Here is a 16,164-nt window from a genome sequence, read left to right as displayed (position 1 = left end):
AATACATACTGAAGCAATCACTAGCCTTACTTCAAAACTTAACCACAACAATATCATTCTTTTACATATCACTAATCCGGCCTATTTGAACTTGGAGAGCAAGAAGTCCTTGTTACCTCCAATTGAATGGAGGCTTTATATACACATGGGCCGATCTTTGTCTCTATATGGTTTTCAAGACTTGGCGATACGCTCAGCAACAGTTGACGTCCTGTATAAGCAACCCAGGTTTTTGCCTTCGAGATATTTTGTGTTAATGCCTGCGAACAAATACAACACCCTTAAAAAGTATCCATTAATAAAAGTCCTGTGTAATACAGTGTCGTTATCTAGGCTATAATTTCCTCGAAAGATGCCACTCCTCAAGGTTGCCATGTCATCTGGCTTTGCTATTGTGCAGTACAGATAACTAACAGGAGTTTCAAATCCTTCTTTAAGGGCATTATCATTCTTTGTCCTCAAGATAAACTCCTTGGAATTAAAAGAGCAAGTATCCAAGTTTGGACATGAACACTTTAGCCATAATTGAGATGTCTATTGATTCCTGCAGTGACAAGGAACTTACTGTCGTTGACACAATTTTTGCCATAGATTGCATGGGAAAGTAACTTGGAGGTCTTCAGACTACCGTAAAATAAAAAATGATTGATCATATCCTTTTCCTTTACTGACGGAAATCGTCTGTACTAATGGCATTTCTAGAACATGAAGGGATTAGGTTCAGACTGTCTAATGGTCGAATCTGGACTTCAGTTGCATCTCTACAAGACTAAACAGTCAACGATAAGCCACCAAAATATACCGCATTGGTTTACTAGAGATTATAGAAACTAACAACTAATTTGGAACTTTCCTCTCAAATAAGCTGCCAAGTTCTTAAAGCTGCCAAGTTCCATAAGCTGCCAATGTTCTTAAAAATGAAACTGGTAAGAAAGCGTCTGTATCACTTGCAGAATTGCTAGCGAAGCATTGGACTTCAAGAACTATTCGAAGAAAGTATGGGGGTCCCTTGGGGAAGCTCATTTTCGCTGAGAGACGCGTGCCTCGAAATATGAAGGAGTATAAAATGTTTTATTTAAAAGAGAACGTTGAATTAAAAAGAAAAAAGGTAAGCCCTGCGACAAAATGATTACAGAAAAAATTTCCGGGAATGTAAAGACGCCATTAAGAAGGGTGACGACTATTTCATGTATTAATTAAAAAACTTTCCACAGAATAAGTTTTTCAAAGAAAAGTAAAGAGCTCCATTAAACGAAAAATAAAATCAAATAATCTACCAAGCGTGAAACTACCACAAATCAGTGTCGATAAATAAATGAAACCCAAAACGAACAGAAATAACAATAAATAACCGAGTCAAATTCAAAACGAGAAGAAATTAACATAAACTGGGCTCAAACCCCCTATGCCTTCCCAAGGCCAGAACATAATTTGCACTTTACTGAAAAAAATATAAATGTTTTTACTTTTATAACTTAAATAAATCAAATAATACTTACATTTTGATTACTAAATATCGGTATATGTATATTAAACTGACAATGCACCTTCATTTGTATTTTTTTTCAGTAAAGTGCAAATTATGATCTGGCCTTGGGAAGGCATAGGGGTTGTGAGAACCCTAAGGGCTGTGAGGGTGGTTTTCATCTTCTAAGACCTAATTTCCAGAACTTTCAACTATGTTAAACAAAATGGCTATCTCAAAATTTTGATTGGATGTGTCTGGGAAAATGGTGGACGTGAGAGGGGCGTTAGTCGCTCTCCAATCAGTTTCAACTATTAAAAAAGGCACTAGCCCTTTCCATTTCCAATCAAATGAGCCCTTTTGAAGTTTCTACGACAACGCTGTCAATAAAAACCTTATATGCCCCCAGGGCATAATTTACAACCCTTGCCCTGAGGGCTGGGGGGGGAGGCTGTCATCCTCAAAGACCTAATTTCCAGAACTTTCTGCAACGCTGAACAAAATGGCCATCTGAAACTTTTGATTGGATGTGTTTGGGGGAATGGTGGGCGTGAGAGGGGGGTTAGTTGTCCTCCAATCACTTTCGACTGTTAAAAAGGGCAATAGCCCTCTCAATTTCCAATTGAATGAGCCCCTCTTGAAGTTTACACGAAAACACTATCTATAAGATCGTTATATGCCTCCAAGGCATAACTTACAACCTTTGCCCCGAGGGTAGTCATCCTTAAATACATAATTTCTAGAACTTTCAACTACGTTGAACAAAATGGCTATCTCTAAACTTCGATTGAATGTGTTAGGGGAAATGGTGGGCGTGAGAAGGGGGTTAATTACTCTCCACTCACTTTCGACTATCAAAAAGGGTATTTTCAATTTCCATTCAAATGAGCGCCTTTTCAAATTTCTACAACAACTTTCTATATAAACCTTATATGCCCCCAGGGCATAACTTACAACCCTTGCGCTGAGGGCTCTGAGGGGGTTATCATCCTAAAAGACCTAATTTCCAGAACTTTCGACTACGTTTGACAAAATGGATATCTCAAAATTTTGATTGGATGTGTTTGGGGAAATAGTGGGCATGAGAGGGGGGTTCGTGGCCCTTCGATCACTTTTGACTATTAAAAGGGCACTAGCCCTTTCAATTTCAAATCGAATGAGCCCTTTTTGAAGTTTCTACAGCATCAATATTTATAAAAACCTTATATACCCTCGGGGTATAACTTACGACCCTTATCCTGAAGGTTTTGGAGGTGGAAGGGCTGCCATTCTTAAAGACCCAATTTTGCAAACTTTCAACTTCGTTGAATAAAATGGTTATCGAAAAATTTCGATTGGATTTGTTTGGGGAAAAGGTGGGCGTGAGAGGGGGATTAATTGCCCTCTAATCACTTTCGAGACTATTAAAAAGGGTACTAGCCCTTTGAATTTCCAATCGAATGAGCCCTTTTTAAAGTTTCTACGAGAACGCTTTCTATAAACACCTTATATGCCCCAAGGGCATAACTTACAACCCTTGCCGTGAGGGCTGTGGGGGGGGGGAGGTGTCATCGTCAAAGACCTAATTTCCAGATCTCTCAATTACGTTGAACAAAATGGTTATCTTAAAATTTTGATTGGATGTGTTTGGGGAAAAGGTGGACGTGAGAGGAGGGTTAGTTGCCCTCCATTACTTTCGACTATGAAAAAGGGCACTAGCCACTTGAATTTCCAATCGAATGAGCCTTTTTTGAAGTTTCTACGACAACGCGTTCTTAAAAAACCTTTTATGCCCCCAGGGCATAACTTACAACCTTGCCCTGAGGGCTGTGGGGGAGTGTCCTCCTCAAAAACATAATTTCTTTCTGGAAAGTAACTAAGCTGAACAAAATGGCTATCTCAACATCTTTATTATAAGTATTTGGGGAAAAGGTAGGCGTGAGAGGGGCGTTAGCTACGTTATAATAACGTTCGACTATAAAACCAGACACTAGTCCTTTCAATTTCATATCATTTTAGTCTTGTTACACCCTTCTTTAACAAACATTCCAATAAAAACCTTATATGCCCCCAGGTTGTAACTTATAATCCTTGCCCCGAGGGTTTTGGGGGAGTGTTCTCCTGAAAAATATGTTTTCTATCTGGAAATCAACAACCCTGAACAAAATGGCTATCTCAGAATTTTTATTGGATGTGTTTGGGGGAATGATGGACGTGGCGGGGGGGGGGGCTAGTTGCCCTCCTATATGCATAACTTATAACCGTTGCCCTGAAGACTGTGGGGGGAGTGCCCTGCTCAAAGGTATAATTTCCTGATTTTTAAACTGCGCGGAACAAAAAGGCTATCCGAAAATTTTGATTGGATGAGTGTGGGGAAATGGTGGGCGTGGAAGCGGTGTTAGTTGCCTTTCAATGACTTTCGACTATTAAAAAGGGCACTAGCGATTTTAATTTCCAGTCGAATGAGCCCTTTTTGAAGTTTCTACGACAACGCGTTCTATAAAAACCTAATATGCCCCCAGGGCATAACTTACAACCCTGGCCCTGAGGGCTGGGGGGGGGGGGCGGTCATCCACAAAGATATAGGTTCCTAAACTTACAAATATGTGAACAAAATGGCTATCACAAAATTTTGACTGGATGGGTTTGGGGGAAAGGTTGGCATAAGAGAGCAATTAGTTGCCCTCCAATTACTTTCGACGATCAAAAATGGCACTAGTCCTTTGCATTTACAATCGAATGAACCTTTTTAAGTTTTTACGACAACGCTTTCTATAAAAAACCTTATATGCCCCCAGGGTATAACTTACAACCCTTGCCCTAAGGGCTGTGGAGGAGTGTCTTCCTCAAAACATAATTTTTATCTGGAAATCAACTACGCTAAACAAAATTTTTATCTCAAAATTTTGATTGGATGTGTTTCGGGAAATGGTGGGGCGTGGAAGGGGTGTTAGTTGCCTCCCATTCACTTTCAACTATTAAAAAGGGCACAAGCCACTCCGATTTCCAATTGAATGAACCCTTTTCGTAGTTTCTACGACAACTTCTTCGATACGAAGTGCCCTGGTCTAAAGAAAAAAAAAAAAAATAATACATTGTGCCAACTTCGGTCTTATATGCCACCAGGGCATAACTTAAAACCCTTGACCTGAGGGCTGTGTGGGACTGACCTCCTCAAAACATGTTTTCTATCTGGAAATTAACTACGCTGAACAAAATGGCCATCTCAAAATTTTGATTGGATGTGTTTCGGGAAATGGTGGGTGTGGAAGGGGTGTTAGTTTCCTTCCAATCACTTTCGACTATAAAAATTTCTCGCGTCTTGAAAAAAGTTATGCTGATATTGGTTTGCAGTTTAATGTAGAAAAGTCTGCTGTTTTGTTTTTTAATTGCCCTGAAGATTATGCTACAGTCAGGCTTGGTGGAATTACCGTAACACCGTCTAGTCACATTACGTACCTTGGCCTCCCGATTGGTCGTAATCTTCGAGAGACCCAGTTTTTGCTTATGTCACTATGCGGGTGTTGTCACTAGCCGTCGCAATTCAAGCCGTAAATATTTGGCTCGTCTTTATAATGCAGTTGCTTTGCCTCATGTCTTGTACCTGTCTCTTTTTTGGAAGCTCCTGAGTGCACGAAACAAGAAAGACATAAGGTTGGTATTTTTCAAGTATGCCCAATATCTTCTTCAAGTGCTGCCTTTTGTTAGAAACCACCATATTGCTGTGAAATATGGAATTGTTGAGCCTCTGAGTGCCGTGGAGGAGGTAATTCAGAATTATGTGAAAAAACTAGAGCTTCTGGATCACGAGTGGGCCCACCTTCTCAAATAGTTGTGTTATTATGTAGTTCTTTCTGTTTGTATTTGTTTTTCTTGCCAGTTTTTGCTTTTTCTTTCTTTTCTAGTTTGTGCTCTGTCTTTTTCTGTTTATTGTAAGACAGGTTATTAATAAAATTCAATTCAATTAAAAAGGGCACAAGCCACTCCAAATTTCAATTGAATGAGCCCTTTTCGAAGTTTCTACGACAACTTGTTCGATACGAAGTGCCCTGGTCTAAAGGAAATAAAATAATAAATAATACATGTTTCTGACATCGTTCTTATATGCCCCCAGGGCATAACTTAAAACCCTTGCCCTGAGGGTTGTGGGGGAATGACCTCCTCAAAAACATATTTTCTATCTGGAAATCAACTACGCTGAACAAAATAGCTATCTCAAAATTTTGAATGGATGTGTCTGGGGGACTGATGGGCGTGGGGGGGGGGGCTAGTTGCCCTCCAGCCACTTTCGACTATTAAAAAGGGCAATAGCCACTCCAATTTCCAATCGAATGAGCCCTTTTCGAAGTTTCTACGACATTTCCTTAGATACGAAGTGCCCTGGTCTAAGACCAAGAAAAAAACAACAATACATTGTGCCAACATCGTTCTTTACTTAGGCAGCGCTATTGCGCTGCCTATGATAAGAAAGTCCGTGAAGTTATTGCCTTAGATTCCCCAGCCGTGATAGGAGGCAATGGATGCTCTATTGCACTAGTGCCGAGCATCGTGATGTGTTTTCTAACCCTAAATTATTCTGTTCTTCTTAGTTTTCTGCTGCTAAAAGAGTAAATAAGAATAGAAATACATTTCTAAGGTGACATATCGCTCCCAGTCCATATGGTATTCAATCAGAGTTGCTGAATTTCAGCCATGAAGAATAAGTAAATATTTGCCTCAAAATTAACTCAAGCTTCTCTGAACCAGGTTATTTTCTTCAGTGTTAGTTGAATTGCTATTCCTCTTTACAAGCCTGACGCACCAGTCGGCTAAGATCCTTACAATAATTTTCGATGACAGTTTGAAATCTTTAATAAATTGCATGCTAGAGGAAAGGCTTTTGAGCTGGTCTTTTTACCAGAGAATAGAGTTTCCCCGAGTAGGCAGCTGGTGAGGAAAGTTTGGGAGTACTGAACACAGCTGCACTGACTTCGAAGGGCTGCCGATGAGGTTATAATATTATTTAATGTCGTCCAATGCGGTATTGTCGCTGTAGCCTTTTATTGTCCCTTGGAAAAGCGTCGATAGCTAAAGCTAGAGACAACGCTACGATCAGCTGAAAGCTGTTAAAAAAAGTGGAAGTGTCTATGCTGGCGACATCATTAAAGTCGACTGTCATGAGCACCTCCTGGAGGGCTTGGATGTATACGGATGGTTGTGGCTGAGAGATTTGTTATCACTAAAGGAATATAAAATGTTCAATTTTTGGGTTTATCTGGGTCTATGACAGTGCAACTAGCAATCAAATGGGAGCCAAGAGATTGTGCTGATTCATTTTCTTAACTTGGCAGCCTATTACTTCAAATAATGACTGCTCAAAATTCGTCAAAGAAAAGTAGGACTGGTTTCAAAATTAAGTAATTTTCACCTCTGAAAAAGTAAAACGCTGTCAGTATCCCTCAGGATAGGAGGGTTTACGTTACCAGCCACGAAGGTTTCCCGCACAAAGAATCAATTGAGGACCCACTTACGAGGGTCCAATCTACCAAGTACAGTGGATTTTTGCTAGCTATTTGTAAATGTTATTACAAGTTTTATACTAGTTGGATGCCTATGGTAGAGCTGGGTGATCAGACTAGGATATGTGTCACGTTATTTTAGCTTTGTAGCCAAAACTATAATTATCTGAAAACTTTGACGTCGCTTCTAAAGGTCAATAGAAGGAATCAGTTAAGTTCCTTGTGATATACGCACCTCGCCAGTCCTCAATGTAGGCTAGTAGTTCAAAATGATCAACTTACGAATGGATGTATTATATTTTCGTAAAACAGCCTATTGGCAATTTTAACATTTTTAAAAGTTAACCGTCTGGTTTCCCTAGTCCCCCTTCAGTTTTGCCTTTATTGAAAATTAGGCTTCATTTTTGGAATCACCTATGCTTTTTCTTTCATTGAAGACCTTGAAAGCAGTATTCAAGGGTTTTCAGAATTTGGTTCCCCCTAATTCTCCCTACGCTTACCAAAGTGGCCTGACGAGGGTAAACCTCTCGGACAAAAAATGTTGTAGAGAACTTAATCTTACAGGGTGGTACTAAAAAACAAGCTTTGGGTTTGGTTTCATTCTTTTTATCCGGTCTTGACCTGTTAAATTCGCATTCATCAAATTTCTTTGTTGTTGCAGGTTCCAAATATCCAACATTTTCCGGATTATTGGCATTTGATATTACGGGGTTAGATCTGTTACCAACCAAAGGGAGGATTTGCGCCCCTTTAATGGCATCCCATTATATTTCCCCCAATGCCAGATAAACACTAAAAAGCAGTCTGTTTGCACAGTGGATTGTAGGTGAGATGATTGACTTGAAACACTCTTCAGTGGAAGCCTTGGACACTGAAAGACGTATCTAAGGGTAGAACAAGCAATGAAGGGTTGAAAACATGCTATTCGAACATAATACTTAGAAGTAAGTTGCATACACAAATAACCAATATGATATGTTAATTTAAGCCTAGATAATTTACTGGTGCATTTCTAATCTTTCCATTGGACATTCTTCATCTTTTCCCAGTTGTGCACTTTATTCATCTCAATTGGCACTGACAATAGTTTAGATTTACTCTTAACACTTTAGCCAATCATGGTGGAGTGTTTACAGATACACCCATGAAAGTTTGTTGGAATGAAAGTCATCGGGAAACAGAATGGGCTTTAGGGTTGGATTTTTGGAACTTGGGTAAAATATCTATAAAGTTGAAATGAAATTTGACATACCGTATTTTGAGTCACTGCAGCCGAGTTGCCTTGCATACTCTTCTTCGTGATTTAAATTTCATCCTATTTTATATTGTATACAGTCTTATTTAAATATCTGTGAAATTCAGAGTTTGTTTTCTGTTTTAGACCAAGTTTGGAGGTTTGTCAGACGAAGATCGAATTTTCACAAATCTTTATGGTCGCCATGATTGGAGACTGAAAGGCGCTGAAGCCCGTGGAGACTGGTACAAAACCAAGGAAGTTCTCTTAAAAGGCCATGAGTGGATTTTAAGTATGTAGACCAAAATTTTTTGATTACTTTCATTGAAGTTACTGTCCGGAGTTTTAATTTGCTACAGTTGATACTCCAACAAGATATTCAGTCTTAATTTGGGAATTATTTAATTGTTAAGCGAACTGTCTCTAAGATAATATATTTGGATTATTTGGTAGAGGTAGACCTAGAAGTACCTACTACAAGGCTTTGCAAAACCTCCACACCAACTTCCAGCCTAAATCGGGAGACATCATCACAGCAGAAACTTGGAATTGATTGACAGCTCCTTCTTGGTGCCCTTTGTACCTTTGGAGACGCACAGGCGGAACTAAGGAAGGGCTGCTAGGCAAATATAGTAATGCAAGAATCGTCATATTAAACCCAGTACTCCACTTCTTTACAGACCCAAAGTTCTGAGGCTGGGTTCCCACCAAAGCAATCTGTGGATTTCTCCAATCGATGGTTTAAGAGATGTATAACATCTAGGGATTAGGCTAAGTAAAAGGCTAGTGGCTTATCGGGCTCTTTCTTGGAACAATATTCTCAAGTATGCTATTAAAAAAAGAATACAAAACAGTGTTTTTTTTTTTTTTTTTTTTTTTTTTTTTTTTTTTTTTTTTTTTTTTTTTTTTTTTTAGTCTATCAGGAATAACGAGCTTAGGTTCTATATCTGTCGTTATACCACATGAGGTCGCAAATGAACTATGTCTACAATATTTTTTAGTTGCCGTCGTGTAATCAGAAAATATATACGTATTTTTATCCAAGCCACAAACAAACAAAACAAAGAATTATAAAGCAGAATACAAAGTGAAGTAAAAAAATATGAAGACAAAAATAAACCATAATGAAAAACTACACAACCAACTTGGTGAAGAACGTGGGAAAAGACCTTAAATTGACTTTGGAATAGCAGACTCGAAGAGCTCTTCATGTAGCGAGGCCAACTTCAAGAATATTAAATTTCTGCATACTTTTTCTGTCCCTATACCACGGTAGCAAATATATTAAAAATCTCAAATGCTGAAAATAGGCTGTACAGGGGGCTGGGATGTCATATTTGACAGAAATTGGAAAGCAACAAGAGGTGAATCACACTAGGTCGAGTACAAATTTGCTGTTAGGCTTTACTGTTAATTTCACTCATATTAGCTACGGTTTTGAGTACCCAATCTGGAGTTTAAGCTTAGAGTCAAAAACTTTAGAGGAACGAAGTGAACGTAAATTATTTAGAATCGTAATTTCCAACCACCTGATAGATTTATCAAAAGGTATAGACATATTTGTATGACTAAGTGGCGATCTAGAAGAAACCCTAACATCATAAGAAAGGAAAACTCACATTTATCAGCATTCAGAGAAAGTCATGTAGTGGAGAGAGGAAAGATAACATTCAACAGAAATAGAAAGCCTCTTCTGGTTGAAACTAATTAGGAGAATGGCATCACCGTAAGCTATGTATGAGACATTAAAATTTCCCAAAAGTAAGTAGCTGATAGGTTATATTTAATACTTTAGAGCAACACAGTTTGAAAATGGACAAAATCATAATTCCCCTTGTCTCATGTAAATGCAGAAGTTGAATAAAGACTGTCTCCAGTTTTAAGACGGATGAATGAATTCCTATAACAATATTTTAGAAAAGGAATAATGAAAAAATTAATTCTATTGGAAACAAGAGAATAAAGAGCTTGAGCATGCGCAACTGAGTCAAAGGCTTTGGCCAAATCAAGAGCACACATAAATACCATCACCTTTTTTCATAGCTTGGATTACGAGAGAAGAAAGAAGTCTATGGGGATGCTGACAACCAAAACCCCTCTGAAACTGAAACTGATTTTTACAGTGAGTATTTGAATTAAAATATATTTTCAATTCTTATATCCTCTTAAAGCTAAATCTCACATCCACATTTTTTTTTCAGATGAAATGAAGAAATCTGGTCTTCGTGGTAGAGGTGGCGCTGGTTTTCCAACTGGAATGAAATGGAGTTTCATGAACAAACCGTCTGATGGCAGGTGCGGCATGTTTTAGTTATATTACTTTTGTTATGTAATAAACTTGTTATCAGGGAATAGTGGAGCTTTTTTTCTTTCAAATTATTGTCTATTATAATTTTTATATGCCATGCGCATAGTTCAATGTTGCCAATTTCGAAAAGCCCTTCTACTAACTAGTTAGTTGAACAGTATCTAAAATAGGCCGGTATCTTTGGCCTTAGCTAATTCTGGATTTTGGTGAATAAACAAGTTTGGGCACTTTAGTCATGTTGGAGTTGTACAATTTCAAAAGTAATTGGGCGTGGACTGGTAATTTATTCATAAGTCATGCAGAAGACATTGGATGGAAATTTTTTTAATTTGAAATAAAATCACGGTACTCGTGTCTTATAGCCAACCACACTCAAGTTCTGTCGAGAAGTGAAGTTTGGTTAATGCTAACGCAATTAAACAAAATATGATGAAAATGTAATACTTTATCAACAAAACTATGAAAACTAAAACAAAGAATTATGGAAAAGGGCTGCCCAGACCGCATTATATTAAATACGTAATCTAATCTAACCAAAATAACAACTAAATATTTAATCAAAATATAGCTACAATGTAGTTTCCCCCCGTGCCGAAGCTATTATTGTCTAGTGTAAAGACCATGAAAACCGGTTATTGTCTCATGTTCGTGATACAAGATCTTGATTGTGGTGGCTGTAAGACAAAAGTACCAAAATTACTTCTTCTTTTTTTTAGCAAATTTTAATTCACATTTCAAGGCCATAATATGAAATATAACTGCTGTTCAGGATGTATCAAATGATTCTCGTTTTTCCATCCCTTATATTGAATAGAAATGTTGAGCAAAGGTAAAAAATGAGTAAATAAAGTTGTTTGATCGAAAAAGATAGGGAAAGTCTTTACATTTTGGAATAAAGTTTTCTCGAGACCCTGTCTAATTTTATTTATTTATTTTATCCTATATAAATATTTGTATTCAAGTCCTTTTTTTTTGGGGGGGGGGGGGCTACAAACATGAATAAAGTACAATTTTGCACCACTGTTGTTCAATTTTTTCTTTGGATTTTTAGATCACTCTTAGGGGAGGGGATGGAATAACATTAAGATAGGACCAATCTAATGAAGAGTGTATGAAGTGCACAGATAATCTTAGACAACTTATTTTATTTTTTTGCGTTTTTATTGGTGAAGTATTACATTGTAGGGGTCAGGGGCATTTTCTCTGCGAAGAAAAAAAGGAAAAATAATTTTGACATACTAAAATAATTAAGTTAGATAAATGTAAACGAATGTTTTTTCTTAGGCCAAAATATTTGGTTGTAAACGCTGACGAGGGCGAGCCAGGAACTTGTAAGGATCGAGAAATCATGCGACACGATCCTCATAAGCTCGTTGAAGGCTGTCTTGTTGCTGGTCGAGCTATGGGAGCACGAGCAGCTTATATCTACATTCGCGGTGAGTTCTACAATGAAGGTACCAACTTGCAAGTTGCGATTCATGAGGCATACAAGGCGGGTTACCTTGGAAAGAACGCCTGCAACAGTGGATATGACTTTGAAGTCTTTGTTCATCGTGGTGCTGGTGCATATATTTGCGGAGAGGAAACAGCTCTCATCGAATCTCTTGAAGGTACGACATTCTCCTTTTTCCTTACGTAGATGAGACTAAGATGGCCAAAAATGTGGTGTCTAGGCCATTTTGGTAATATCGGATTAAATAGTTTGATTCCTAAGGGAAGTAGAACTTCCTTGGTAATCCTTCTATATTCATTTGTTGTTTTATCTAGAAATTTGAAATTTTGAATTCTAATGGATTCAAAATGAATTTGTGAAATACTAATGAATTTCAAATTTTAATGAAAATAGTGAAATATGTAAGATAAAAATATGGGGCATTACCGGTTCAGCAGGAATAAGTTAGGACTGTTGCCCCAGGATAGCGTTTAATATCTCCAAATCACACTGTTTTGCCACATATTGTTTTGAGTGAGGGATATTTTAGAGATATATTCTTAATAAAAGCTAAGGTATTTTAGGGATATATTCCTAATGTTGCAAAATGTAGCACCGAAGCCTGGATCCTTGGGAATAACAAAAAATGTTAGTTTTCTGTTTAGAGATTCGTTCAGGAAAATTTTTGGATGAATATAGTACAAGATTTTGATGGATAGACCAAAATATTTTCAATGAGAATACCGTGGAGGATAAGGCTGATGCGCATGCTTTCTAATGAAATATAAAATAAATGCGAAAAAAGACTACAAAAAAATGGCATGAAAAAAATTTAAGCGGTGTTTTATCTGCAGTCAAAAATGTTTAGTTTCTACTCCTACTGCTACTCTTTGCATTAAGAGTGCATGAAAAAGAAAGAGAATAATGGCTGTCATGTTAGGTTTAGAACGAGCATTCATCTAAGAACTTACTACTACTACTAACAACTCACCGCAGCACCAACCCGCCTGAGGCCAACACAGCTACGCACGCTCCTCCTCCATCCTAATCTATTCAAAGCCTCCCTTTTTACACGCTCCCAGGAAGTTCCCATTTCCTTTAAATCTTTCTTTATAACATCCTCCCACCCCAGACGAGGACGGCCTGCTTTCCGTTTAGCCTTAGACGGTTGGCCGAAAAGGACAACTTTTGGCCATCTGTCATCCTTCATCCGCAAACGTTTCCTAGCCACCTCAACCTTTCTTTCATTATAGTCCTAGAAAGTGGTATTAAACCACATTTTTCGTAGAGCCTACTGTTTGAAATACGGTCAGTCAGCCGGGTACTCAGAACAATCCGTAAACAATTTCTCTGGAAAACATCTAGCAAATCTTCATCCGCTTTTTGGAGCGCCCATGCTTCTGAGCCATATTTGACCACTGTCATCACTGTAGCTTCTAGTATTCTAATCTTTGCAGACTTATCTTCCTATTCTTCCAAACTTTTTTTAACTGTGAAAAAACACCCTGAGCCTTGGCTGTGAAATAACACCCTGAGCATTTTACTTTTAATATCTTCACTGCTCCCACCATCTTTACTAATAATACTACCAAGGTAAGCGAAGCTGCCCACCTGATCAATCTTTTCGTTACCCAACGTCACCTTTTCATCTTCACTTATTCCTAGCCTTAGTCACTTGGTCCTCTTAAAATTAATTTTTAAACTTATTCTAGCACCCTGAACTCGCAAAACCTCTTAAACTTCATTCATTTTGCTCACACTTCCATCTAGGATGCTTAAATCATATGTATAATCTAAGTCCAGGAGACTTTTTCCTCCCCATTTGATTTCGTGTTTTCCCATCGCCTTTGCTGAGCTCCTTAAAAGAAAGTCCATCAAAATAATCCATATAAAGGGGGATAGAACATAACCCCACTTAACTCCTGATTTAATACAAAACCGGCTGCTAACGTCATTTCCTACCTTAACCGCAGCAGTGTTATTTTCGTACATAGCACTAATGACTTTCATGTATTTGTCTGGTATACGATACAAGGATAAAACCTTCACTTAACCTCATCAATTAACTGAATCAAGCGCCTGCTTAAATTCTATAAAACTGAGAACCAGAAGGGATTGAGAACTCAGGCATTTTTCAATTATTAATCCACAAGTAAAAATTTGGTTGCCACATCCTCTATCTTTTCTAAAACCCATTGTTCATTTCTTAAAACTTTGTCTACAGCATCTCTCTGTCTAAAATTACTCCGTTATTTTCAAACTACTGAGACCAGACTAATGCCTCAATAGTCACCATGCTGACTCTAAACACCTATCTTATACAGTGGCTTAATTTAGGTTTTCCTAAAATTGTTAGGTACTTCCCCAATTTTCAAAAATCATATTCATAATCTTCAGCAACTTATTTCTAACCTTAGAGCCACCATATTTAAGAAGCTCATTTACCACACTATCAGCACCTGGAGGCTTATTATTTTTTTAATCCTTTTAGTTCTGTCGCTAATTCCTTCTCACAGAACAAATCTTCCTTCACATCCAAGGCATCACAAACTTTTTCATTTTCTTCTATATCTTTTCCTGCAACTCTATCTCGGTTTAGCAAATTCTCAGTGTTCTGCCCATCTCTCTTTAGCTCTTTCTTTATCACTAATTGTGGCCCCGTTCCTATCCTTAACTGGGACAAATCTGGATTGACTACTCCTTCTCAATTTATTAACATGCCAGTACAATATTTTATTATTATGCCGTCTAGCTGCATCTTCCAGATCCTCGGCACTTTTATTCATAGCCTCCATTGCACACCTCCTTAGTTCATATTTTAATGCTTTCTCCACTTTCTTTACATTCCTTTTGTTTTCATATGATCTATCACTCAGATAATTATTGTACAAGTCCCTTCTCCTTTCTATTAAACTTAAACCTTTCTATTAAACTTCACTAATATTCTTAGCTGCAGTCCTAGCTTTCTTTCCTAAGACACCTTCAGCAACTTCACAGATGATTTTTCTAAAATTATTCCAACCATCTTCCACATTGTTAATTTTTAAACTCACATATTTAGTATTCAACTTTTTTTGGAAAGTGTCTCTCAAATCTTTATCCGGGAGTCTACCAACATCACAATTTCACAGGAGGTAGTTATCCCACCGAAATTTCAGCTTTAAATTGACCCTAGACACTACTAGATGGTGATCTTTACTTTTAGCATCAATAACTATATACCCTAGTATCTTGTATTGATCCTGCCAGTCTTTGGTTTACTATACCTTTACTTCGGTTTACTATTCTTACCATCACGTGAATACCATGTTAACTTATGAGCCATTTTATGACCAAAAACCGTATTGGTTATAACTAGATTGTTTTACCTACAAAATTCCAAAAGTCTGTATCCATTACTATTTTGTTTTCCTACACCAAATTTACAAAGGCTAGAATACCATCTATCTCTATTTCTACCGACCTGGGCGTTAAAATCTCCCAGCAAAAACCTCATATTTCTACCTGGGACCCTGTCTATTTGCTCCTGTAACTGTAAGTAAAATTCATCTCAGTCACTAGTATCTCCGTCAGTCGGTTCTACAGGGGCATATACTACTATAACTGATACCCTGAATATTTTAGTGATAAAATGAGCAATTAGTATTCTATTGTTAATACCTTCCCAGCCTAAACAAGACTTAGCAGCTTTCTTATTCATCATGAGCCCTACTCCCTGTCTCTGTACCCCATCCTTCCTGCCTGAGTAAACAAATTCTATATCACCTAATTTCATGCTTCCTACCCCCTGGAATATGAGCTTCTGAAATTCCTAATAAGTTCAGTTCGAATCGTCCGAATTCGTCTATCAAAATGTCGATACGATAGTAATTTTTTAACGTCGTAATATTCCTATTACGACGTAAGTTCCTATTTTCAAAAGCAATGATCCCGGATACCAGTGCAGGACAGGGACCACATATCTTCTCAAGTCTACACCGAAGTGCTTAAGCCGGCTTAGAACCGGACAACTAGAAGTCCCTGGGACCTTTAGTATGAATGGAGGCTTTGTGCAATCCTGGGCCCATCTTGGTCACAACATGGTTTTCAGCACTTGGTGATGCTCTTCTATTAACAAGAGTGGAAATTCTGCACAGACAATCTCAACCCTATTACCTAAGAATTTAACAGATTCTTAATCAGGAAGTCACTTATGTAGCCACGTCTCAGTTATATATTAAATTTAAAAAAAAAACAAGTTTTCTTAAC

At 37.8% G+C, this 16,164-nt stretch overlaps 1 protein-coding gene across 2 annotated transcripts in view; it reads left to right on the top strand.

Moving 5' to 3' along the window:
- The window catches only part of ND-51 (NADH dehydrogenase (ubiquinone) 51 kDa subunit), a 76,849-nt gene that overhangs the window by 10,159 nt on the left and 50,526 nt on the right, over positions 1-16,164 (top strand). For both annotated transcript variants that reach the window (XM_089089645.1, XM_089089646.1), the window contains exons 4-6: positions 8,324-8,468; positions 10,378-10,471; positions 11,769-12,094. In XM_089089645.1, the coding sequence (XP_088945771.1) occupies positions 8,324-8,468; positions 10,378-10,471; positions 11,769-12,094 (565 nt within the window). The remainder of the gene's footprint in view (positions 1-8,323; positions 8,469-10,377; positions 10,472-11,768; positions 12,095-16,164) is intronic.

The sequence above is a fragment of the Artemia sp. Qi Xiang Cuo genome, chromosome 5 (genome assembly GCF_049724085.1).
Source record: "Artemia sp. Qi Xiang Cuo chromosome 5, ASM4972408v1, whole genome shotgun sequence".
NCBI classification, from domain to species: Eukaryota; Metazoa; Arthropoda; class Branchiopoda; order Anostraca; family Artemiidae; genus Artemia; species Artemia sp. Qi Xiang Cuo.
Note: the sequence above shows the minus strand (reverse complement) of the source record. Positions and strands in the feature narration are given on the sequence as shown.